General features: G+C 41.7%; 1 protein-coding gene across 2 annotated transcripts in view; it reads left to right on the plus strand.

Annotated features, from left to right (window-relative positions):
* The window catches only part of FAM98B (family with sequence similarity 98 member B), a 56,438-nt gene that overhangs the window by 9,606 nt on the left and 19,939 nt on the right, over positions 1-26,893 (plus strand). For both annotated transcript variants that reach the window (XM_034768969.1, XM_034768968.1), the window contains exons 5-7: positions 9,591-9,671; positions 10,078-10,194; positions 20,671-20,838. In XM_034768969.1, the coding sequence (XP_034624860.1) occupies positions 9,591-9,671; positions 10,078-10,194; positions 20,671-20,838 (366 nt within the window). The remainder of the gene's footprint in view (positions 1-9,590; positions 9,672-10,077; positions 10,195-20,670; positions 20,839-26,893) is intronic.

The following is a 26,893-nucleotide window of genomic DNA, read 5'->3' on the forward strand; positions in this document are numbered from 1 at the left end:
TGAAATCAAGTTTTTCCTTGACACAGTATTCCTTCCATGCAGGGACAGCATAGAGTCAGCCATTCTGAAAAAAATAGCTCCAGTTATCCATGCCTTCTTATTGGATCTCCAAATGACCAGAAGCTGTTCCTTTGAAAATCCCTTGGTACACTGTCAGTGGTTTCATCTTCATGTATCCGACAGCATTACCACCTAGAAGCTAGGTTAGACGGTCTTTAGCTGCTTTAAATCTGGGCGCTGTCTTCTCTCGGGAAATGTAAGTCCGCTCAGGCATCCTCTTCCAGTACAGGCCCGTTTCATTGACATTGAAGACTTGTTTAGGGGAATAGCCACCTTCCTCAATTATGTTTTTGAAATAGTCGGGGGATTTTTTTAGCTGCTGCAGTATCAGCACTAGCCGCCTCACCGGACATCTTGATGTTATGCAGGTGGAAGCGCTTCTTGAACCGATCAAACCATCCCCGACTTGCTGTGGAAATCTGTCTGTGATTCTTAGGTCTCTCTTCAAATTGTCATACAAACTTTTTGCCTTAGCTTGTATCACTAGCAAATGTAGAGGTATGTTCCACTGGTTTTGGTCCTCTATCCACAGTGAGAGAAGACGCTCCATGTTTTCCAGCAAACTACTTCTTTATCGACTTATTGTAGTAGCACTAAGCGGTGTTACATACCGAGCACTAGCCCTGATCTTGTCGGCATTATTTCGAATTGTTCTCACAGAGGTCGGAGTAAGACCTAGAGCCATGCCAATGTCTACTGCATGCTCGCCTGCATGAAAACGCTTTAAAATGTCTAATTTAGTGCCCAAACTAATGGGTTTCCTGGTTTTCTTGCTGCTAGTGGTACTGCTACTGCTAGGCACTTCGCTATCACTTGTTGGATGTTTTTGACTTATGCTGGGTGATGCTCCTTTGGACGCGCATGCATGTGCTATTCTTCACTTGCTTCAGCCTGGAATGGCCAGGGTCATGCAGCATCAATCAACTATTGCCAGGGAAAGAATTTGGAAAACCCATGTCATTCTCCATGGTATTCTGCTCCCCTGCTGGAAGCCCTGTGGGTTTAGACGAGGACTAGTTATGGAGGTTCTTACTTTCACAGGAGCCCTGCTGGAGGTCCAAAGGCCTCTCTTCCAGGGTGCCCTGGAAAACTGACCCTGCTGTATCTCCCCTAGTAACCATCCACTCAGCACCCAGGCAGCATTGCAGCCAATGTAGTAAGAGGAGGAAAATAACGTTTGCCCTCCCCTGCTTTGTTCATGCAGGGGCAGAGAGATGCAGCTGGCATTAAAGTGAATGGCAAAGCTCCTGTGGATTTCAGACTTTCATGGGAGTAGGGCCAGGTTCTGTGCATATCTATGCTGCTTCTCCCCCTTGCTACAGTGAAGCAGGCGCTGGAACGCTATTCCTGTAACTTGCTTTGGGCGGGCTGCTGCCCCCTGTGTTCTTACCTCCCTCCAGCAAAGGGCGGGGGGGGACGGGGGACAGATAAAACATTGTTTATTCTGTCGCAAGACAGCAAGGCAGGGCCTCTGTTGTGCACCACCTGCAGCTGCTTTGCAGGCAGCTGGTGGCCTTGCAAGTGCTTGGTGTAGTGCCCTCTTCCCCCGAGTAGGGCGTTGAGCCATAAAGCAACAGTGAATCGCTGGGGGTGGGTGGTAGTGTACACGTGCTGTGTGTTTACAAACTTACTGTACATACAGTACAGTACTATAGTTGGGAGGTATCCCTGCCTTATCTCACACAGGCACAGCCCACTGGCACCGCAGACAATGCGGCAGATAAGGAGGCTGAAGGTGCCGTAGGTTAGGAGAAGCACCTTGTGCAGTGGCAGCTTCCCTTACTGTGCAAGTACAGGTACTGACTTTGCGGGGGGCGGGGGGCTCAACCCTTGGCCCACCCAGTCCACCCCTTCCCCCAAGCCCTCACCCTTAACCCGCCTCTTCTCCCGCTCCAACTCCTGCCCCTTTACTCCGCACGCCGCGTCCTCGCTCCTCCCCCCGCCCCCTCCAGCCTCCTGCTCACGGCAATCAGCTGGTTTGCGGTGTTCAGGAGGCAGGGGAGGGACAGGGGATGCTGCATGCCACGTCCTCCCCCCTCCCCTCAGCCTCCTCAACGCTGCATACTAGCTGATTGCCACGGGCAGGAGACGGGGGGAGCAGGGGAAAGGTGCTGGGAGATGGGTGGGAGGCGCTGGGAGGCATGTTCTGTCATGGAGCAGGAACATAACATCAAAACAAAGTTAAGTGAGAGGACGTTAAGTGGGGAGTTTCTGTATTTACGTGCCAGATGCGCTAAAGATTCATATGTATCTTCATGCTTCAACTAAGATTCCAGAAGACGTGTCCATGCTGATGACGGGTTTTGCTTGATAACGATCCAAAGCAGCTGGGACCGACGCATGTTCATTTACATCATCTGAGTCAGATGCCACCAGCAGAAGGTTGATTTTCTTTTTTCGTGGTTTGTCTTCTGTAGTTTCCACATCGGAGTGTTGTTCTTTTAAGACTTCTGAAAGCATGTGCCACACCTCATCCTCTGAGATTTTGGAAGGCACTTCAGATTCTTAAACCTAGGTGAAGTGCTGTAGCTATCTTTAGAAATCTCACATTGGTACCTTCCTTGCATTTTGCCAAATCTGGAGTGAAAGTGTTCTTAAAACGAACAAAGTGCTGGGTCATCATCTGAGACTGTCATAACATGAAATATATGGGGAAACATACAATTATTTCCCCAAAGAGTTGAGTCACAAATTTATTTAATGCATTATTTTTTTAATGAGTGTCGTCAGCATGAAAGCATGTCCTGTGGAATGGTGGCCGGAGCATGAAGAGACATATGAATCTTTAGCATATCTGGCACAAAAATACCTTGCAATGTTGGCTACAAACGTGTCATGCGAACGCCTGTTCACACCTTTGGTTGACATTGTAAATAAGAAGCAGGCAACATTATCTCCTGTAAATGTAAACAAACTTGCTTGTCTTAGGAATTGGCTGAAAAAGGAGTAGGACTGAGTGGATTTGTAGTCTAAAGTTTTACATTGTTTTATTTTTGAGTGCAGTTATGTAACACAAAAAACTACATTTGTAAGTTGCACTTTCACAATAGAGATTGCCCTATAGTACTTGTATGAAGTGAATTGAAAAATATTTTTTCTTTTATCATTTTTACAGTGCAAATATTTGTAAAAAAAAATATATAGTGAGCGCTGTATACTTTGTATTCTGTGTTGTAATTAAAAACAGTATATTTGAAAATGTAGAAAAACATCCGAAAATGTTTAATAAATATCAATTGGTATTCTATTGTTTAACAGTGTGATTTTTAAACTGCGATTAATTTTTTTGCGTTAAACCCATGAGTTAACTGCGATTAATCGACAGCCCTACTTATTTGCCATCTCTTTTTAATCAGCTGTTTTCTCCCCAGTTCTCAAAATCAACTAGTCCAGCCAGCAGACCTCTGTAAATTAAAAAAAACCCTCACATACAGTATGTCTACACAGCGATTAAAAACCCACGGCTGGCCTGTGCCATCTGACTTGGGCTTGCGGGGCTTGGCTAAGGGACTGTTTAATTGCAATGTAAATGTTCAGGCACGGGCCTGTGAGGCGGGAGGGTCCCAGAGCCCGAGCCTGAACATCCACACTGCAATTAAACTGCCCTGTGAGCCTGAGTCAGCTGGCATGGACCTGCCGTGGTGTCTAATTGCAGTGTATGCATACCTCTAATCTGATTGCTTAAATCATGTTGTCAAAGTTGTAAGAGACAACAAAAGAAATCTTTTCAAGCAAATAATTTTAAACCTACATTTTCAGCTCAGGCTGATTACTTTGAATGTTTGCTACACACATAGCTGCTAGTACTAAACATTCCTATGTACTTCCGTGTGCCATGATGAAAACTTAAACAACAACATTAAAAGACCACTTCACTAGAAGTCGATTCAGGTTCACTTAGCATTAACAACTGCACTGCATCTGCTGGTTTTACTGTAAAATTCAAGAGGAATCCTAGATTCTAATTTAGCTGAAAAGGCCTTTGAAAAACCATTTCACACTAGTAATACTCAATTTAGCAATGGGTATTATGTGAAGATAAAAATTCATCGTGTTACCAATTGGTTAACTATCAAGTGTAATTCTATATGACCCTTGACTAGTCCCTGTCATTTTTTTCAGTAGATCAATATAAGCACTTTTAAAATTTAGATTTGGTCTATATGCTTTAAATACTGTCAAATGAACATTATTTCATAATTCTACCATAAAAGGGAGGTTGTCTGAGGTGGCTAGGCAAGAGCATGTAGGGTAAGCAATTTCATCCTGTAGTTAGGCAGGCTGCTGCAAGTCCTGTAATCTGAACTGCAATTTGTGTGTGTGTGTGTATACACACATTTTTTACTATATATATATATATATATATATATATATATACACACATATAAGACATGCACCACGAATGATATCATCACTGAAATAGTTATACAATGTAAGACTATGATTCATGAGGAGTTCTGGGGGGAAGCCTATATTGCTCTAGTTTTGAAACAAAAGAACCTCTCATTCTGAATGTTGAGCGGAGCAACAGGTGTGTGTGTGTGTGTGTGTGTATATATATATATGTATGTATATGTGTGTATATATATAAAATATCTGACAGAATGGGGGGAAAAATAAGGAATCCAGCAAATATACATCTGACTCTTACATCTCCCAGGTCTATCATATCTTGCAAACTTGAAGGTTTTTTTTTTCCCCCCAAAAAATATCCTTTGTCTGCACTGATGTATAAAAATATTACTGCTGTAACTTATGTAACAGGTACTGAAACAAACAGAAAATTCCAGTGCAAACTTTTCTTTTTATGTGAAAACTGTTTTGTACTTCTCTTCCAAAATGCCTGCCAATTCAGCAATGAATTGATACCAGCTATGCTTGCTTTGGGGCCTTCATAGGTGTCAAAACTAGTGTATTAATCCATTGTGCCATATTGTATGCAACTATTAAGAATTAATGGTGCAATTGTTTCTTCACATACTCATTTTATACATATTAAAGTTTTCCTTGTCCTAGCGCTTGAGAAATATTGTAGAATCTTTATGCATCTTCGATTTGTGAAACCCCAGGGCTTCACAATTTGTCCAGCGTTTGCTTGACTTTTTTAAAACTTATAAAAGAGCTACAAGCTTAAAGGAAAGGAGGAAATCATCTTAAAGAAAATTAAAGGAAAGGAAGAAAGCAGATTTAACGTGTGGGATTTTTAATTGGTAGGTACACGATAGCTGCATATTTTAAAACTTAATAGATTTTAGTGCAATAACCAGAAACTTGGCTGTGTCTTTTTAAACAGTAGAAAAACAAATCAGATGGTTCAGTGACTAACGTATTTACTAGAGGATACACATAATTTCAGAATTGCCCTAGAAATGCACAGTGGTGACAGTGATGTTGTAAAAATCTCTTAATTAGTCAAATGTGTGCTCCTGCAACTATGACTTCTGGATGGATCGGTTGTCTTCTATGACTCTGATCTACTCATCTGTTTTAAGTACACAATAACCATATGTTGAAGTTGCTTTCATAATGCATGTTTCTAAATTTGCTTTAAAGGGTATGTCTTCACTGTAGAGTTAGCCTAGGCTCTTATTTGGGTATTTCTGTTAACCCCTCTCAGTTCCACATGCAAAATACCGTTGACATGAGTTTATTGGTGCTTTCTATTCAGGCTTGCTGGCTTGTTTGGGACAGCAGACTAAAGCATGTGTGCTGCTTTCACGCAGGCTGGTAACCCATCCAGTTTTTGCAGTGAGAACACGTGCTAAAGCACATGTGTGCTGATAGTCATCCAGTACCTTCTCCCAAATTCCCCTGTGTGCCCAGACAGCAAATTCTCCCACAACTCACTGGGAAAGAATCACAGAGCGATTCAGCTGGAAGCAGCACAATGAACCATCAGATATGCCCCAAAAGTCCTAGTGGCATACGTGAGTGAGTACAGCACCAGCGAGGACATAGTAACTTGCATATGGCTTTGTAGTGTGGCTGCTCATGCCCAGATTCTGTTGATTGTGGTGCTGCTGTAGTGTAGGCATACCCAAAATGTTACTACTTTTTTAAATTAATGTTGCTGACTAATAAAGTTGACTGTGGACGGAAGTGTGTATGTATTCCTTTAAACTCACAAAAGTATGGTATAGAAGTTAGAGACATTTTCACAGCTCATCGGTTTAATCTCCCAGCCAATACAAGGTTGTTGCCTCTAGAACATCTTACAGTCTTTGTCTAGTTTCTTATAAACAATGAGGTATCTCACTTTGAGGACACTTTTCCTGATGTTTATATTGTCTGTTCCTTAGTTTCATTGCATAGTCTATCGTTGTGTGTTGTCGGTAAATACTAGGAGAGTTGTATCTCTCCCTTATCCCTTGGCATTGCTAAACCATATGCATTTGGCACTTCTTAATCTTTCCTCATGAGTCCATTCCTCCAACCCACTCCTTTTTGATCCTCTTTTCTAGATTCCCTATTATGTCTCAATCTTTATGCTAATGATAGGTGTGTGGAGCTGACCTGAGCTTTCCAATTGTGCCTGTCTTATATTGAGCATATTATCTATGTTTATGGCTTCTTCCTAATGATTATTGGATATGGGGCCCAGAATTGTTGTAGTAACCCTATCCCATTGCAAATTCATGTCTGATTTGCTGTTAAATCTCATTTCTAGGTCTCCTTTAGCATCAGTGCTTTCCAGGTTTTCTTTCCCACATTATGCTTGTTTTAGATTTTTTTCTTTTTCCTCTCGGATGTCTGGGTTTGTATTTTTTCCAAAGTGAATCTCACTTTGATACATTTTGCTCTTCTTTGTGATCTCATTAGAGCATTTAAAATTACATTTCTGTCCCAGACTCACTCTGTGTGTGTGTGTGTGTGTGTGTGTGTGTGTGCGCGCGACTTCTTCAGTGTCATTTCTAATTGTCATTTAATGTGCTTCTTATTCCCTCTTCCCATCGATCCTTGCAGTTCACCAACTATGCCACCATAAAGGTTATTACTTTGCCATTTATTAGCTTTAGTTCAAGTCCCATGATAGTATTTATTTAAGCCAATTTGACTTTTGAGGCAGATGTTGTGATATGGTATACAAGTAGTTTACTAAAATCCAGGCACAGTGGCCAGACCCTTGGCTATGGCTGAGGAATGCGCAGCTCGTACTAGTATATGAACACGTGGCTTTGAAATTCTCCTGATCCTGGTATGGTATACATCAGAGTGGTCCCCCTGTTAATTTGGACAAGCCTGAAGTTGGCTGTAAATTATGCAGGCTGCTGACGCCCTCAAGGAGCCAGTATAGCAGATGGGGGATCAGTGGGGCATAAGGAAGCCCTGGCCATGTCCTCTTTTCTTATCCATAGTCTCAATGTGGACAGCACTGGGGAGGGGGTGGCAGAGGAGATTCTAAACCAGGGGTAGGCAACCTATGGCATGCGTGCCAAATGCGGCACGCAAGCTGATTTTCAGTGGCACTCTCACTGCCCGGGTCCTGGCCACTGGTCCGGGGGGGCTCTGCATTTTAATTTAATTTTAAATGAAGCTTCTTAAACATTTTAAAAACCTTATTTACTTTACATACAACAATAGTTTAATTATATATTATAGACTTATAGACAGAGACCTTCTAAAAACGTTACAATGTATTACTGGCATGCGAAACCTTAAATTAGAGTGAATAAATAAAGACTCGGCACACCACTTCTGAAAGGTTGCCCCGACCCCTGTTCTAAACCACCAGAGGATCACCTTACACTGTCTAGCAGGCCATTTTGTGCTGGAGTCAAACCAGTAAGTTTCTAGACAGTTTTCTACTCATTTCAGTGTGCTGTTAATAATCTGTTGTAGGCAAAATCACAATTTGAAGAAACTTACTTCAGTGCTTTCTGTCTGTGTCACTGGTGATGTATGGGAAAACAAACTCAAAATACCATATTTTCCAAAAGAAAAGTGGAGGAAAGGTTCTTGCTCTCCTCGGGCTATATAAACACTCATATATGAGACATACTGAACAGAAATTTTCCTCTTGGTTTTGTTGACACCAAGAAAAATAAAACCATGAATCAGATATAAAAAAAGAAAAAGGGGAATGAATTAATTCACTTAAAAATATTGCTACTAAATAGGTTTCTTAACGCATTGATTATGCTGTAGATTTTGATTCCTAGTGACAGCCTAAAGCTGCTTCTTAACAATTTATTGCAAAGGTCCTATAATGTATATAAAATATGGCAGCTCTCTACCCTCTGACAGAAAGGTCTAGGATTGTTGGAGTTTTAGTGGAAAGAGAATTTGGAATTTATCCTTATACCACGTATCTTCTACAAATGCCTGAATGTGTACATGCAGGTAATTTCAGCCTTGAGGAAATGATCTGTTGGTTTGCCTTGGGTCTAGGTTTATAATGGCATCCTTTCTTAAGCTGTCATAATTATCCTTCATAGAGTGTAAAATTGCATCAGTTCTAGCTTTATTTTCATTTGGATGATTATTGTCTAAACACTGTTTCATTTAAAAAAAGAAAAATTAATGAGGGTACAGTCTCTTCTCCAAGCATCCCAAGTTTACATCCTAAATTTGTTATGGACTGTACTGTTCAGATGCACAGAATCCTGCATAAAGGATCAAATATTTGAATGACTGCCCACATAATTTCTACATGACTTTGAGGCCAATTGAAGAACTGCACATGAAGAAAACAGCTGAATGAAGAGGGAACTAATATCAAGGTGGGATGGAGCAGTTTACTATGATGAAAGGGATGATGCAGATAGAGCAGTTAGGAGGAAGGTAGAGGAGAGCATAGAGAACACAAGGGGAAATAAGAAACTAAAGGCAGAAATGTAAGTAGGGGTGGTGCTGGTCAGACCTCTGAAGATAAAGATGTAGAATTGGATACAGAAAAAGCTAGTAATGGGATTAAGAGAGAAGTGGCAAGACAAGATCTTTAGCTACTACACCTCTACCTCGATATAACACTGTCCTAGGGAGCCAAAAAAATCTTACCGCGTTATAGGTGAAACCGTGTTATATCTAACTTGCTTTGATCTGCCGGAGTGCACAGCCCTGCCCCTTCTCCCCTCCCCCCCAGCACTTCTTTACCACGTTCTATCAGAATTCGTGTTATATCAGGTCGCGTTATATCGGGGTAGAGATGTACTTTTAATACTAGCGCTTATCTTTAGCTTCATATATGAGGTAGTTGCTCCCAAAATATTTCACTTCACAATTGTTGATGGGTCATTTGGTGCTGGATTTCCTTGTTTCCAGCTGCTACGTTGTATTCGATAGCTAAAATACAATAAATATTTCCGTCATTCTAATTTTTACTGTAAGTAATTGTCTCATTGTTAAGATGTGGCCCTGCTATAAAAATATTTGAGACTTCCTCTTACAAGCAAGCTAAAATATCCTAGTCTGATTTTATATGAAGATATTGAACACCCCATAATAGCACCAATTTTTGGTAAAAACTTGTGCTGAAGTACGTTTGGGAGCATGAGTTGTTTTCTGAGAAGGGTGTGTGTGTTTTGTTTCAGATCAAGGACATTCTTTCAAAAGTAAAAAATACCCATGTGGGGAAACCACTGCTAACAACACCTTTGAATCCTGATCAGACGGTAAAACCTCTCTCCATTTTATTTTTCTTATTTCAAAATTAATGGGCAAAATTAATGCTGGTGACCTTATTTTCTGGCTTTTCATACTTGTTTTGCAGTTTCTATTTTAAGTAGTGTGATAGTGAATGTTCAATGTTAAATTTGATTTAATGGTATAATACCTTTATGACATCCTGTTCAAATACTTCATACACTAGTTTGTTTATAGATCGATTTTGTTACATGAATTTATATAAAAAGTTGTAGAAGATATTCACTTACATTGTAGCAATTGGTCACAGCCTAATTTTTCTTAAGTGGTTTTTCATGATGGTCAACTGTTGACAGACATTTTCGTTGGTGAGGCAGGTTAGCTTGTGTATTTTAATGGAATCAAATATTTGTCCTATTTATTGCAATGCCGTAGGAAAGATTGGAAAAAATCAATGATGCCCTCTGCAGTGAATATGAATGTCGTCGTCGGATGTTAATGAAGCGGCTTGATGTGACCGTACAATCCTTTGGCTGGTCTGATAGAGCAAAGGTAAACATGCTTTATTGTTTGCTTCCTGTAGGTGGTGGTAGTTTGTTACAATTCTCCAAGCTGTCTTACTGAAGATATCTCATTACAACTAACTTTTCTGAGCACTACTTGTAACATACATTCCCTGCATCTTGTGGAGAGAGAAAGGTTTGACTAAACAGTCAAATCCACCAGTCCTTGTGATCCACATAAATTCTAGTGGTGGTCTTCACTTGAAGATGTCAGTCTCCCTTTATTTTTGTTTTTCCCTTGTGGTATTGTAGGAAAAAGCTTTAAAGTGTTCCTCATACAGAGAGACACGCTCATCCACCCCTCGAGAGCTACAGAATCCTTGAGATTGGTCTAAAGAACCTACTAACTGAATGCTGCCAGTTAATGAACCCCAAGCTTTTGAACCCAGCACAAGGGGGAGGGAGTAGCTCAGTGGTTTTAACATTGGCCTGCTAAACCCAGGGTTGTGAGTTCAGCCCTTGAGGGGGCCATTAAGGGATCTGGGGCAAAAATCTGTCTGGGGATTGGTCCTGCTTTGAGCAGGGGGTTGGACTAGATGACCTCCTGAGGTCCCTTCTAACCCTGATATTCTATGATTCTGTGACATACTCAAATAGCCATTTGTCTCTCCTCTGCTAGTTTCAATTCATACTTTATCAAGGTGAACAGTGGCTTATATCAGAAAAATTCAGTTATCAGTAATGGTTCAGTGAGCCAGAAAGGTGGTATCTGCCTCATGGGGAAGTTTCCAAATCACTACTATGGGGTATGCCTGTTGGTGGTATAGTTTTTCCAAAAGACTTAAAAAAAAAAAAAAAAAACCTGTGGAACAAACCATTTACGCATCAGTAACTGTCTGTCCCACTATCCTAATGTCTGAGTATGTTTTCAGATTGTTATGTCTAAGCATTTCTATGGTGCTCACTGTCTTAATATATAAAAACAACAAAGAGTCTGGTGGCACCTTAAAGACTAACAGATTTATTTGGGCATAAGCTTTCGTGAGTAAAAACCTCACTTCTTCGGATGCATAGAGTGAAAGCTACATATGCAGGCATTATATACAGACACATGGAGAGCAGGGAGTTACTTCACAAGTGGCGAACCAGTGTTGACAAGGCCAATTCAATCAGGGTGGATGTAGTCCACTCCCAATAATAGATGAGGAGGTGTCAATTCCAGGAGAGGAAAAGCTGCTTCTGTAGTGAGCCAGCCACTCCCAATCCCTATTCAAGCCCAGATTAATGGTGTTGAATTTGCAAATGAATTTTAGTTCTGCTGTTTCTCTTTGAAGTCTGTTTCTGAAGTTTTTTTGTTCAATGACAGTGACTTTTAAATCTGTGATAGAATGACCAGGAAGATTGAAGTGTTCACTTACTGGCTTGTGTATGTTGCCATTCCTGATGTCCGATTTGTGTCCATTTATTCTTTTGCGGAGGGACTGTCCGGTTTGGCCAATGTACATGGCAGAGGGGCATTGCTGGCACATGATGGCATATATGACATTAGTGGATGTGCAGGTGAATGAGCCCCTGATGGTGTGGCTGATGTGGTTGGGTCCTCTGATGCTGTTGCCAGAGTAGATATGGGGACAGAGTAGGCAACGAGGTTTGCTACAGGGATAGGTTCCTGGGTTGGTGTTTCTGTGGTGTGGTGTGTAGTTGCTGGTGAGTATTTGCTTCAGGTTGGGGGGTTGTCTGTAAGCAAGGACTGGCCTGCCTCCCAAGGTCTGTGAGAGTGAGGGATCATTTTCCAGGATAGGTTGTAGGTCGTGGATAATGCGCTGGAGAGGTTTTAGCTGGGGGCTGTATGTGATGGCCAGTGGTGTTCTGTTATTGTCCTTGTTGGGCCTGTCCTGTAGTAGGTGATTTCTGGGTACCCGTCTTGCTCTGTCAATCTGTTTCCTCACTTCCCCAGGTGGGTATTGTAGTTTTACGAATGCTTGATAAAGATCTTGTAGGTGTTTGTCTCTGTCTGAGGGGTTGGAGCAAATTCGGTTGTATCTTAGGGCTTGGCTGTAGACAATGGATCGTATGATGTGTCTTGGATGGAAGCTGGAGGCATGTAGGTACGTATAGCGGTCAGTAGGTTTCCGGTATAGGGTGGTGTTTATGTGACCATCACTTATTTGTACTGTAGTGTCCAGGAAGTGGATCTCTTGTGTGGACTGGTCCAGGCTGAGGTTGATGGTGGGGTGGAAATTGTTGAAGTCCAGGTGGAATTCTTCAAGGGCCTCCTTTCCGTGGGTCCATATGATGAAGATGTCATCAATGTAGCGCAAGTAGAGGAGGGGCACTAGGGGACGAGAGCTGAGGAAGCGTTGTTCTAAGTCAGCCATAAAAATGTTGGCATACTGTGGGGCCATGCGGGTACCCATAGCAGTGCCACTGACTTGAAGGTATAAGTTGTCCCCAAATCTGAAGTGGTTGTGGGTGAGGACAAAGTCACAAAGCTCAGCCACCAGGCTTGCTGTGGCCTCATCAGGGATACTACAGGACAGGCCCAACAAGGACAATAACAGAACACCACTGGCCATCACATACAGCCCCCAGCTAAAACCTCTCCAGCGCATTATCCACGACCTACAACCTATCCTGGAAAATGATCCCTCACTCTCACAGACTTTGGGAGGCAGGCCAGTCCTTGCTTACAGACAACCCCCCAACCTGAAGCAAATACTCACCAGCAACTACACACCACACCACAGAAACACCAACCCAGGAACCTATCCCTGTAGCAAACCTCGTTGCCTACTCTGTCCCCATATCTACTCTGGCAACAGCATCAGAGGACCCAACCACATCAGCCACACCATCAGGGGCTCATTCACCTGCACATCCACTAATGTCATATATGCCATCATGTGCCAGCAATGCCCCTCTGCCATGTACATTGGCCAAACCGGACAGTCCCTCCGCAAAAGAATAAATGGACACAAATCGGACATCAGGAATGGCAACATACACAAGCCAGTAAGTGAACACTTCAATCTTCCTGGTCATTCTATCACAGATTTAAAAGTCACTGTCATTGAACAAAAAAACTTCAGAAACAGACTTCAAAGAGAAACAGCAGAACTAAAATTCATTTGCAAATTCAACACCATTAATCTGGGCTTGAATAGGGATTGGGAGTGGCTGGCTCACTACAGAAGCAGCTTTTCCTCTCCTGGAATTGACACCTCCTCATCTATTATTGGGAGTGGACTACATCCACCCTGATTGAATTGGCCTTGTCAACACTGGTTCGCCACTTGTGAAGTAACTCCCTGCTCTCCATGTGTCTGTATATAATGCCTGCATATGTAGCTTTCACTCTATGCATCCGAAGAAGTGAGGTTTTTACTCACGAAAGCTTATGCCCAAATAAATCTGTTAGTCTTTAAGGTGCCACCAGACTCTTTGTTGTTTTTGTAGATACAGACTAACACGGCTACCCCCTGATACTGTCTTAATATATGAACACTTGAAAAAAAGAGCGTATTAATGATCTTAGCATCTCTGAAAGGTAGAGAAGTATTATGAGGGGTGCTGAGAGATTTTTGGGGAGGCTGAGGCAAAATCTAAAACAGTTCCCCCTCCCCCCCCCCCCTTTGCAAAAAAAAAAAAAAATCATAGCTTCCACGACCAGAAGGGACTATTGTGAGGCATCTACTTTGACCTGCAAAACACTGGTCATAGAACTTCCCCAAAATAATTCCTACAGCATACTTTTAGAGAAACAGCCAATCTTGATTTAAAAATTATCAGTGATGGAGAATCCACCACAACCCTTGGTAAATTGTTCTAGTGGTTACAAATTTACACCTTATTTCCATAAGAATTTGTCTAGCTCCAACTTCCAGCGATAGGATCATGTTAAACCTTTTCTCTCCTAGACTGAAGAGCCCATTATTAAATATTTGTTCTCCATATACGTACTTACTTTTAAGTAAGTCACTTTTAACCTTCTCTTTGTTAAGCTAAATAGTCACTATAAGGCACGTTTTTTAATACTTTAATCATTCTCATGGCTTTTCTCTGAACCCTCTCCAATTTATCAACATCCTTCTTGAATTGTGAGCACCAGAACTGGACACAGTATTCCAGCAATGGTCACACCAGTGTCAAACATAAAGGCAAAATAATCCTCTCTACTCAAGACTCTTGTGTTTATGCATCCCTGAGTCCTGTTAGCTTTTTTGACCACTGTGTCACAGTGGGAGCTTGTGTTCAGCTGATTACCCATCCTGACTCCCAAATCTTTTTCAGAGTCACTGCTTCCCAGGAGAGAGTCCTTCATCCTATAAGTATTTCCTACATTTGTTCGTAGATGTGTATATATTTACATTTAACTACATTAAAATGCATATTGTTTGCCTTCACTTAGTCTACCAAGAAATCCAGATCACTCTGAATCAGTGACCTGTCTTCGTCATTATTCCCCACTCCCCCAGTTTTTATGTCATCTGAAAACTTTATTAGTGGTGATTTCATGCTTTCTTCCAGGTCATTGGTAAAAAGGTTAAATAGCATAGGTTCAAGAACCGATCCTGCGTGACTCCGCTGGAACACAACTGCCCAGTGATAAGGCTAAGATTTTGTTGCCGGCGCAGAGTGCCCGAGAAAAGCAACAGCGGGGTTCGTTGCCCGGTGTGCTTCGCACCAATGAACACACACCAGGGTGGAGAAGCAATCAAAGCTTATTTGAGATCTCAAAGCGGTGCAAGGAGACTGGCACATCTCAGATCTGGCACATCTCAGATCTGGCACACCATCATAAGCAGCTTTTCTCTTTTTATACATTTTGCTGCTAAGCTTTTTCCTCCTCCCCCCCCCCCCCCCCCCCTTTACATTAAGCAAGTAGCAAGCAATTACATTTAAGCAGTTAAATCATCTTGGCGGCTATAAGTCCAGTTTGTTAGTAACTTCTCTTTGAATTATTAGCTTGTCCCTTTCCTTTGATATGTTATTTTGCCTTTCAGCCAGAAGTATGCAGGCCTCATTATTACTGCTTGGCACCGGTATGAGCGGCGCTGCACCTGATAACTGACTGTTACACATTCCAATTTCTGCATCTGGCTTTTGAGGTCGATTTAGAGTTTAAACATGGAAGGACTTTGGTTCATTTAGGCCTAGTGCAGGAAGGCTTCATCGACACTCGTGGTCTTCCACCCTCCCAAGTTACCTAGGGTTATGCCTAATGACACCAACAATTTTGTCATGGTTATTTTTAGTAAAATTAATGGACAGGACACATGCAATAAACAAAAATTCACAAAACCCATGACCTATCCATGACTTTACTAAAAATAACCAGGGGTAGGGCTAAATAGGGGGAAGAATGGAGTTCCATGGTGGGGAGGGCGCAGCAAGGGACGCAGCCATGAGAGGGCACAGCCCCCACTCCGGAGCTGGCTGCAGCTGCAGGACAGGGCGCAAAGCCCGGCTGCAGTCCCCCCACCCTCTGCAAACCACAGGGCAGGGGCTGCAGGGTCCTGATTCCAGCTATCCAAACCCAGTTGCAGCAGGGCAGGGCCGCACAGTCCTGCCTTCAGTCCCCGCTTCAGCTGCTGACAGCTGAAGCGGAAGAAGTCACGGAGGTCTGCTAAAGTCACAGAATCCATGACCTCTGTGACTAAATCATAGCCTTACTCAATGACAATTACATATTGAGACCTGTCAGTTAGCCAGCTTTTAATCCATTTAATGGGAGCCATATTAATTTTATAGCTTTCTAGTTTTTTAATCAAAATGTTTTGTGGTACCAAGTCAAATGCCTTAGAGAAGTCTGAGTACATTACATCAAAATTGTTAACTTTATTAACCAAACTTGTAATCTCATTTAAAAAAAAGATATCAAGTTAGTTTGACAGGATCTTTTTTCCACAAAAGCATGCTGATTGGTATTAATTATATTACCCTCTTTTAATTCTTTATTAATCAAGCCCATATTAGCTGCTCCATTCTGATCTTGCCTAAGATTGATGTCAGGCTGACAGGCCTATAATTATGTGGGTCATCCCATTTGCCCTTTTTAACAATTGGCACAACTTTAGCTTTCTTCCAATCTTCTGGAACTTGCCCAGTGCTCCAAGACTTATAACAAAAAATCAACATTAACCATCCAACAAGCTCCTAAGCCAGCTCTTCTAAAACTCTTGGATGCAAGGTATCTGGACCAGATAATTTAAAAATGTTTAATTTTAGTTTCTATTTAACGTCCTCAAGAGATACCAGTAAAATGGAATAGTGTTATTACCATATGAGGAAACTATATTATCTGCTTTTCTCCCAAATACAGAACAGAAACATTTATTGAACGCTTCTGCCTTATTATTCATAATTCTACTATTTCCATCTAGTAATGGACCTATATCTTTGTCAAGATTCTTTTTATTTATAATATATTTTAAAATGTCCTTATTATCCTTAACTCTTGCTGGCCTTAGATTTCTCTGTGTCCATTTGCTTCCCTTATCAATTTTCTTCAGTTCCTAACTTCAGCTTTATATTCATTATTGTCAACTTCCCCTTTCCTCCATTTGTTTTTTCACTTACTCTCTAAACCTGGTCAATTTTTTGACCAGTAGGCCGCCTTCCTGGATTCTGCGATTGTGGCTTTTTGGGCATCTAGGAAGGTGTTCAAAATGATTCCCAGTTATGATTCATTTTTCTGATTAAATTCTACCTCCCAGTAGTTTTGACTCATAATTGTTTCAGCTCTGTGAAATTAGCCCTATTAAAGCACCAAGTACATATATTACTGGTCTGGACTTTCATAATGTGCAAGCAAAATAATGTGTTCATGTCATGATCGCTTGTACCTAAGCTACCGTTAATGTTTAGATCTGTGATCAGTTCCTCTTTATCTGTTAAGACAAGGTGTAATGAAGAATTCCCCTGTATTGACTGCAACGCTTTTTGAATTAGGAAATTGTCATCTATAATGTTTAGAAATTTCATAGATGTTTTAGTACTGAGTACGTGTGACCTCCAGCATGTCACTCAAATTGAAGTCCCCTTTGATCGTACAAAATTTTTCACTACACATCGTTCTACATAGGTGCATAAGGAGGCAGTCATCCTGTTCCCTAGTGTGATTTAATGGTCTGTAGCAGGCACCAACTAATACCCCATCTTGTGCTTTATCTGTTAAGGATAGAGATCCATAAGCATTCAAGTTCATTTTCTTGTGAATTATCAGTTACTCAGAAACGGGCAATGCCATTTTTGACCTAGAATGCCACTCCCTTCCCTTTTTCACACTCCATCCTTCTAAATAGTTTATAACCATTGATTTTTAACATTCCAATTGTGTGAATCATCCCACCAGGTTTCAGTAATACCCAACTAAATTGAATTTATGCTCATAAATGAGTAATTCTAATTCCTCTTGTTTGTTACCCAGGGTCCTAGCATTGCTGTACGAGCAATTCAAGAATTTCTTCTTTTCATGTCCCTTGGTTCCCTGATTAAGTTTGTACTCAACATCTCTATTTTTGCGTGAAGCGCTCCTACCTTCTCTCTTTTTCTACTCTCCCTTTACTGCTGAGGAGAGGCCCTTCTGTAAGTGTTGGAGAACAAACTTACCTTGAAGCCGTGGCTCCCTGTCCTGCTGGTCTGGGCCCAGCTCTCTGCTCCAGGTTTTGCAACCTGGTGCCAGGTTGTAATGTTGCTCGCTCAGATTTGCCCAGCTGCCTCTCCTGAGAGGCACTGCAACCCTGTATGGCAGGCTGCAATGCCACTCAGTTTGAGGAGCGTGAGAGTGAGGATCAGGGCAAATTGCCCCTTTTCCTCCCCTTCTCCCCCCCCCCCCCCCCGCCCCAATCCCCGGCAGTGCTGGCTATTTTGCAAATTAGGAAGTTGAACCACAGTGAGGTTGTGATTTGACCAGTAGACACACAGGAAGCTTATGGAATCACTGGGAATAGCACAAAGACATCCTAACTCCCAGTTCTGTGCATGAGCCACAAGACTTTACTCATAAAGGAATACAATAGTTTAGGTCCTGTCCATTTTTAAACCGGTTTAAGGCTTTGCATGCATACTGAAAATAATGGAAAACAACTTACAGATCTGTTTTTAAAAACCTACCTGGTGTTGTCTGTTGTAGCTTAATGCAAGTGCAGACAAAACCTCAGTTGCATGACTCTCATTAAATATCAGTGGGAGTGATGCAGCTACATCTTCGTATGCAGCTTTGAAAATTTATTCTCAAACATTCAGCTATTGCTTCTTTGTGCACCTCTCACCTCAGCAGCTTCCATGAATGTTGATGCACTGTAGGAGAGGAAAGGAAAAGGGAGTTAACTCGCTGTGGTAAGGAGACTACTGCATACATTTCTTTCCTTTCTTCCTCTCCACAAACACATTTTTTTTCTTGCCTTATGACTGAAGGACGACTGATCCAGTAGAATTCAGAGCAAGGCAACTTTTATTTAGGTGCTTAAATAGGGATGTAAGTGCCTAACTTTAGACACCCAAGCTTGAAGATGTAGGCGTATATTCTTACGATTCTATACCAAGGATAAAGTAAAGGTTGTCTGTTTTATATTGTTCCACACTGCTCTCTGTGTACAACTATATAAATCTTCACATTTAAATAATTTAAAATAATTATTAATAAATAATATTAAAATTGTATTTAATTTGACCGTAGCTTAAATTGACTTAATTTGAGTCATTTGATATCGTATTAGTTCCTAGATGTGACATTAAAAACTATTTAAATAGCTTTTGTTCAATCACGAAGAAAGTGTACCATTGTTTTATTTAATGAAGTTAAAGTGGTGAGATGAGTCAGCAGCCTGTTCTTAGAAAATCTGCAAAAACAAAATACAGTTCCTGAGATTTCCAGAAGGCCTATTGTAATTTTGTATTAAAGTTCCATTACTGGGTAGATTTTCAAAGGGTTGAAGCGCAACTTCCATTTTGAGGGTACAATTTTTGCCTGCAAAAATGAATTACAAGTGCAAATCTGAGTACTTATGTCTCTTCATACCTGAACACAGATACACATGAGGTAGCAAGAGGCACAATTACTCAATTTTATAGCTGTTGTTGAAATTATGGATGTAAAATGCAGGTATGATATTGGTAGGTGTAGATTGCACCTGAAAAAAAGAACTGTCATTTTGGAAAATTTTAAATTTAGCCTTGTGAAATCAATTTTCAGTTGCATATAGCATCTCATAACATGTACATGGAATCTTGTAAATATATATTGTTCTCAGATAAATATTTATAAGAGCAGATTTCAGATCTACGTGATATATTCATATGACCAACTGTTTATTTTTGTATAGCTTGTAAGATTTTGGGGGTAGGGGTTTTGAGCCAGGTGACTCCTTAATTGGGAAAAAGTAACAGGTTACAGAAGAAGCTACAGAGATCCAGATCCTTCTCTCCCTCTTTTCCTTAATACTTTCAGCTCTAGCAATAGGTGGAAAGGTTCATTCCTTAAAACCTGCAGCTCTTCTTGGAGATATCTTCAGAGAGGCATTTTCTCTCCTCCCTACCTTCTATTCTGGAGCCATGTAGTGTAGGCAGCCTCCTTCACCTGATATTGTCCTGAATGTTATACAGTTGGGAAGGACTTCAGATAATGCTGGGTGAGATTTAACTTAGTTCTGTTCGATTAGTTGAGGAGTTGGGGGCAGAGCTGCAGAGAACATCCACCCGTCTCACATCAGGCTTGCCCCTTTTTATACCCAGATGTGGCCCTCAGGCCAAAAAGTTTGCCCACCCTTGATTTAGATATTATTGGCCCCAGTGTTTCCGCTTTTTGACCATGGTGTTTCTTGAATTCAGGTATTGTTTCCCACAGTGGGAAAGTCCTACTGTCAGTCATTCCTTAGCAATATATTACTGCAGGGAACAGTGTGTCTCCAGTGTTAACAGGCAAATGTCCAGTTGCTCTGAAGCTCCCAGTCTCCCAGGGAGCATTTTTTTTCTCTCCCTTTGTTCCCTGTTTTAAAAAAGTTAATATTTTCTCTCCTTGTCAGTTTCAGGGGTATAGTACAGGCCTCCCGCAGGCATCTGGGTTGACTGGATTTGCTGCAGGGAGCCACAGAGAGACAGGGATGGCTGGTGCCCAAAGGCTCAGTTTTGGACCCATGGACGCTGTGGGCCTTCCCCTGTAGAACTGTGTGGACCCTTGGGGTTTGACACATTAAAGGGGTCACTCACAAGGGACTGGTTACAGGATGGGGCATGGACTAGACCATGTCAATTTGTGATAGATAGTACTAGGCTTCAGCATTAACTAAACACCTGCATTGCCTTTTTTTTTTTTTTTTTTGTACAGTAGCTGATTGTTGTGAACAAGGCCAAGAGGCATTTATAAGAGTGACTGGCACTGTTTTTACTAAGGTAGTTTGAATGTCTAAACTTTGTGCTCTGTGTAAACTCACACTGACTATAAGTGACCAAACAGCCATTGAGCATTTGCATTTTTGTACATTAAATACTTAGCAACTAAATTATATTTGACTTTATCATTTAGGTTAAAACAGATGACATAGCAAGAATTTATCAGCCCAAACGTTACGCACTATCTCCTAAAACAACCATTACGTTTGCCCACCTTCTTGCTGCTCGAGAAGACTTATCAAAGATCATAAGGACAAGTAGTGGATCTACACGAGAAAAGACAGCCTGCGCTATCAATAAGGTATACTTCTCTTTCTCTTGTGGATTTATAGAGCTATTGAAAGTTAATCTGGTATAATAACCGATAATGTATAATTAATGATATCTTTAGCAAGAATTTTGACTTTTGCTTATCCTCTATAATATGGTTTTCCTTCTTTTTTGCAAACTTGTATTTAGTGCGCTGGAAAAGGAAGGGCTGCAGCACTCCCATAAGTATCACTACAGCTCCATTATCCTAGTTTTTGTTACAAAGTACACTGCACCCTCCTTTTGGTAGCCTGTAGTGTACAAACACTACACCCCTGCCCCGTACAGGTATAAATAGCAGCATAGACGGTGAGGCAATGCTTAAGCAAGTAAAGCCTCTCCTGAACCATGTGGTATGAACCCTATAGAGCTCTCAACTCACCGATGCAGTGCTTTCCCTGTCTACACTGCCTCCCTGCCGCAGTGAAACACTCCAGCAGCAAGGAAAGGCTCTGGCAATTCTCCACTGATGAGCTTTTCTGCTCTGCCTCCCCCTTGCCAGATCCTTTCACTGTTACATGTAACTACACACTGCAGTGTGAACACAGCCTGCTTTTCATTGTGGTGCATGACTACGCATCCCCTACATGCGTCCTCAAGAGGTGAGTAGTGTGTATATATAGACCTACAGTCACTTCCACACCGAGATAAAACAATTCTAGATAAGAATTGCAGTGGATGGAAAAAGGATTTAGAATCTCACGCCTCCTACAGTGGTATTCCTTTTTTATGCTTCAAATCTGTCAATCCCTGGGGATGACAAATGCTTGACTCTCTTCTGGAAAATTTGCCAGTTCACTGCCTCCCAGCAGCAACAGATGGTCCACCATCCTGCTTTCTCTGAACTTGGAGCAAGCCTGAGTATAAGAATGAACTGTCTACTTCAAGATCTCTTCTCTCAGAGGAGAGATTCCATTCAGGATAAAGCTAGGAAGCAAAGGTGGTCATCCCTGTGGGTATTGAACCTCAATCATATATAAATAAAAAAAATCTTTCCTTCAACTTCCAGAAGAGACCTCAGTATACCTCTAATAATTACAAAAGCGTGTAGTTAAATTGGAGTGGGAATTACCAAACAAGATTAAGAGGCTCTCTAATCTGTCTAAAAAAATCTTGTGCTGGTACAAAACAAAAAATCAGACTGCCACCCTCCCAATAGTTTTATTCAGCCATTGCTAACGTAAGGGATTAATTGAACAGCCATTCAAAGGCAACCTTCTACCAAAAGCCAGCTAAGCCTCTACTACTTCTTCAGTTAGTTAGGGTTGGCAGGCTCCCTATCAAAGGAGAACCCACTGAACCTAAGGAAGGAAGGACGGTCTTGTGATTGAGGCACTAGGTCTCAGGAGATCTGAGTTCAATTCCTGGGGATCTTGGGCTAATTACTTAATCTCTCTGTGTCTGGGTTTTCGTTCTGTAAAATTGGGGATATACTTCACATTTTCGTTGTAAAGATAACTCCTTTAATATTTATGAATGCTATGATGCTGGGAACCAGAGAAGTACCTAGCCCATACCAGAAGACCATTATTTCTAGATAAGATGGTACTGTCCTCTTTTTCTCTCTACCACTTTTGAAAGACCTCCTAAATCAAGGATTGTTAGTGCACCTAGACCCACGGATACTCAGCAGTGTAGATGCTAAATAGAAACAACTGTTGGGAGAGGGGAAGCAATTAAGTCTGCTAGCTTTGAGAAAAAAATAAACAGACTTGGAATATGCTAAAATTTTGTTCAATTGTGCTTCATGGTGTAGAGAAGAACATGAAGAATCAAAGCATCAAACAAATTTCTAATTCTGGAATACTGCTGGGGTAGTCTGGCGGTTGAACTGAAGGCATACGCTCTCCAAAAGCATTCATCAGCATATTGGGGGTGAATAGTTCTAGGACGTCTTTCCCTCATATCAAGTGCTTTTTCACAGCAGTCTCCCTATTTAACCTTCTGGAAATATATAGGGGAGCCCTGTGGAAGTTGAATCTGTTGTTGGATACATTAGTTTTGATTTACTTCTCCATTAAAGTAGCATTACAGGTGGCTACCACTTGAGCAATGGAAGTCTTGAACTGGGAGAATTATCCCAGTACTGTACCTTCAATGCTGTTAAAGAGGTATTCTTCCTGGAGCCTGCTTTAATTCCAAAAGTTCACTCTTTCATAGAGTGGAGATCATTCTTTCCCAATTCTGCACCAAACCAAAACACCCCAAAGAAAGGCAATGATACATGCTAAATGTCTGCAGGGTGCTCAAAACATGTAAGATCACACTCCTATAGAAAGTCTTGTATCCTATTTGTAATATAATACCCATGAGGTAAAAAAGTATCTATTAGGTAGTTAAAATTTTGCATCAAGAAGACTTGCAAAACTAAAGTTCTGAAATCTTTAGGTAAAAGTAAAGTCAGCAAAGCAGAGCAGTATCCCCTTCATGGGCAGAGAACTCCTTTGCATCATACGAAGAAATCTGCAAGGTAGCAACTTGTCTGTCTCTGCATGTGTTCCTGAGACTTGGCATGTTAGCCATCCAAACTTCAGCAGATTTCTCCTTCAGAAGGCTGTACATTGTGGTATCTGTTCTTTTTCTGAATACAGCCTGCAGATAATTAGCATTAAAAGCCTGCTCTTGAAGTTGCACTGCTGTGTTTTTTTGTTTTGTTTTTTTTTTTTTTAAATCCCACTGAAAGGATGGTGAGCCTGTATGAAAGTGAGAGTAAAAGGTGGTACCTGATGATTCTTTGGGTGGCCCAGTATATTCCTGCTTATGGGTAATGCACTGACCAGTGCAGCCCAACTGTGGAATCTTCTCCAAGCAGTGCTCATGCGCCCCACTCATCCCTCCCCTCAATGTTTGCTAATGTTCTGAGGGGAAGGGCATAAAAGGGGGCTCTGGGCCCTCTATTGCCTCGTTTCTTCATACCTCAGCACCAGGTGAAGTGAACAGTCTGTTCCTGAGGATCCAGGGTTTTCTCATACTGTAGTGTCCTATAGGAATAGTCTATTAATATTAGATTAGTTTTTTGTAGTTTTAATATAGTTAGCTAGTGTGTTTTTAATTTACAATATGAAACATCACATCTGGTATTCAACATTTTAGGAGTTCCTTCAAGAAGTAGGATGAACTTTTGCAACCTGTTAAAGCAGTTTGTGTGGCTCTTGCTTCCTGCCAACCTATCTCTAAGAGGGCAGATAAACACACAATGTCTTCCTGATGGCCCTCTGTTTAGCAAGGGAGAGCAATGTGTTAGGCAGATAAATTAAGCAGGGACAGCTCTCAGATGCGTGTGTGGTCGTTTAAAGGACCAAGTGTCATAGGCCGGTTTGCAACCAGGTTCAACAAGAAGTTGTGCCTTCGTGGGTCACAACTGAGAATACCAAATTCAGGACGAGCTGCTGGGGAAAATGGCAGATGCTCCCTCCGCTCCCCCTCCTCCCCACCAAAAAAAAGAAAAGAAAAAAAAGAAACAAAACCTGGTGTTTGTTCTTTCATGAGATATACCAAACCAGCAACAAAAGTAACTTCTGTCTCACCTCACTGGCTAACAAGTCAGAAATGCACCCTCCATAGGTATTCCAGTCTTGGATTCAACACCCAGACACTAGACTTAATGATGAGTGGTTATTTAAAACCAACTTCATCAAACAAAAGGTTCTTCTGATCCCAAATGGCCAGCCATACACCCACGTCAATATACAACTCAGATCTTACCCAATAACCATGCTGATGCCAGTCCTTTAGTATCTAAAATCTAAAGGTTTATTTATAAAAAGAATGAAAGGTGAAAGTTAAAATTAGTTAAAGGAATCAAATACATAAAATAAATGCAAAGTTCTTGGTTCAGGCTTGTAGCAATGCAGGAATAAACTGCTGGCTTGTTAAATCTCTGGTTGCTTCCAAATCATTGAAAGGTCCTCAGTCCTTTGGTTAAAATGCTCCCTTTAGTATAAGTTCATAGTCCAGAGGTTTGAGCAAGAAAGAGGCAAAATGGAGATGTTTCCAGGGCCTTTTATAGCATCTGCCAAGTGAAGGGAATTCCATTGTTGTCACTGTGGAAAATTACAGGTAACAAGATGGTGTTTGGAGTCACATGGGCAAGTCACATGTCCAGGCATGCTTCGCTTAGTCATAGAATCATAGAATGTCAGGGTTGGAAGGGACCTTAGGAGATCATCTAGTCCAACCCCCTGCTCAAAGCAGGACCGATTGGTGAACAGAAAGCTAAATCATCCCAGCCAGGGCTTTGTCAAGCCTGACCTTAAAACCTCTAAGGATGGAGATTCCACCACCTCCCTAGGTAGCCCATTCCAGTGCTTCACCACCCTCCTAGTGAAAAAGTTTCCAAGCTAAACCTCCCCCACTGCAACTTGAGACTGTTACTCCTTGCTCTGTCATCTGGTATCACTGAGAACAGTCTAGATCCATCTTCTTTCGATCTTTCAGGTAGTTGAAAGCACCTATCAGATCCATCCCCCCCTTCCCCCATTCTTCTCTTCTGCAAACTAAACAAACCTAGTTCTCTCAGCCTCTCCTCATAAGTCATGTGCTCCAGTCCCCTAATAATTTTTGTTGTCCTCCGCTGGACTCTTTCCAATTTTTCCACATCCTTCTTGTAGTGTGGGGCCCAAAACTGGACACAGTACTCTAGATGAGGCCTCACCAATGTCGAATAGATGGGAATGATCATGTCCCTCGATCTGCTGGCAATGCCCCTACTTATACAGCCCAAAATGCCGTTAGCCTTCTTGGCAACAAGGGCACATTGTTGACTCATATCCAGCTTCTCGTCCACTGTAACCCCCTAGGTCCTTTTCTGCAGAACTGCTGCCTAGTCGCTCAGTCCCTAGTCTGTAGCAGGGAATTCTTGCATCCTAAGTGCAGGATTCTGCACTTGTCCTTGTTGAATCTCATCAGAGTTCTTTTGAGCCCAATCCTCTAATTTGTCTAGGTCCCTCTGTATCCTATCCCTATCCTCCAGCGTATCTATTCACTCCTCCCAGTTTAGTGTCATCTGCAAACTTGCTGAGTGTGCAGTCCATGCCATCCTCCAGATCATTAATTAAGGTATTGAACAAAACCGACCCTTGGGGCACGCCGCTTGATGCCGGCTGCCAACTAGACATGGAGCCATTGATCACTATCCGTTGAGCCTGACGATCTAGCCAGCTTTCTGTTCACCTTATAGTCCATTCATTCAGCCCATACTTCTTTAACTTGCTGGCAAGAATACTGTGGGAGACCGTATCAAAAGCTTTGCTAAAGTCAAGGAATAACACATCCACTGCTTTCCCCTCATCCACAGAGCCAGTTATCTCATCATAGAAGGCAATTAGGTTAGTCAGGCATGACTTGCCTTTGGTGAATCCATGCTGACTGTTCCTGATCACTTTCCTCTCTTCTAAGTGCTTCAGAATTGATTCCTTGAGGACCTGCTCCATGATTTTTCCAGGGTCTGAGTTGAGGCTGACTGGCCTGTAGTTCCCCGGATCCTCCTCCTTACCTTTTTTAAAGATGGGCACTACATTAGCATTTTTCCAGTCATCCAGGACCTCCCCCGATTGCCATGAGTTTTCAAAGATAATGGCCAATGGCTCTGCAGTCACATGCGCTAGCTCCTTTAGCATCCTCAGATGCAGTGCATTTGGCCCCATGGACTTGTGCTTGTCCAGCTTTTCTAAATAGTCCTGAACCAATTCTTTCTCCACAGAGGGCTGATCATCTCCTCCTCATGTTGTGCTGCCCAGTGCAGTAGTGTGGGAGCTGACATTGTTTGTGAAGACCGAGCCAAAAAAAGCATTGAGTACATTAGCTTTTTCCACATCCTCTGTCACTAGGTTGTCTCCCTCATTCAGTAAGGGGGCCCACACTTTCCTTGACTTTCTTCTTGTTGCTAACATACCTGAAGAAACCCCTCTTATTACTCTTAATATCTCTTGCTAGCTGCAACTCCAAGTGTGATTTGGCCTTCCTGATTTCACTCCTGCATGCCTGAGCAATATTTTTATACTCTTCCCTGGTCATTTGTCCAGTCTTCCACTTCTTGTAAGCTTCTT

This window comes from Trachemys scripta, chromosome 4 (genome assembly GCF_013100865.1).
Source record: "Trachemys scripta elegans isolate TJP31775 chromosome 4, CAS_Tse_1.0, whole genome shotgun sequence".
In the NCBI taxonomy this organism is placed as follows: domain Eukaryota; kingdom Metazoa; phylum Chordata; order Testudines; family Emydidae; genus Trachemys; species Trachemys scripta.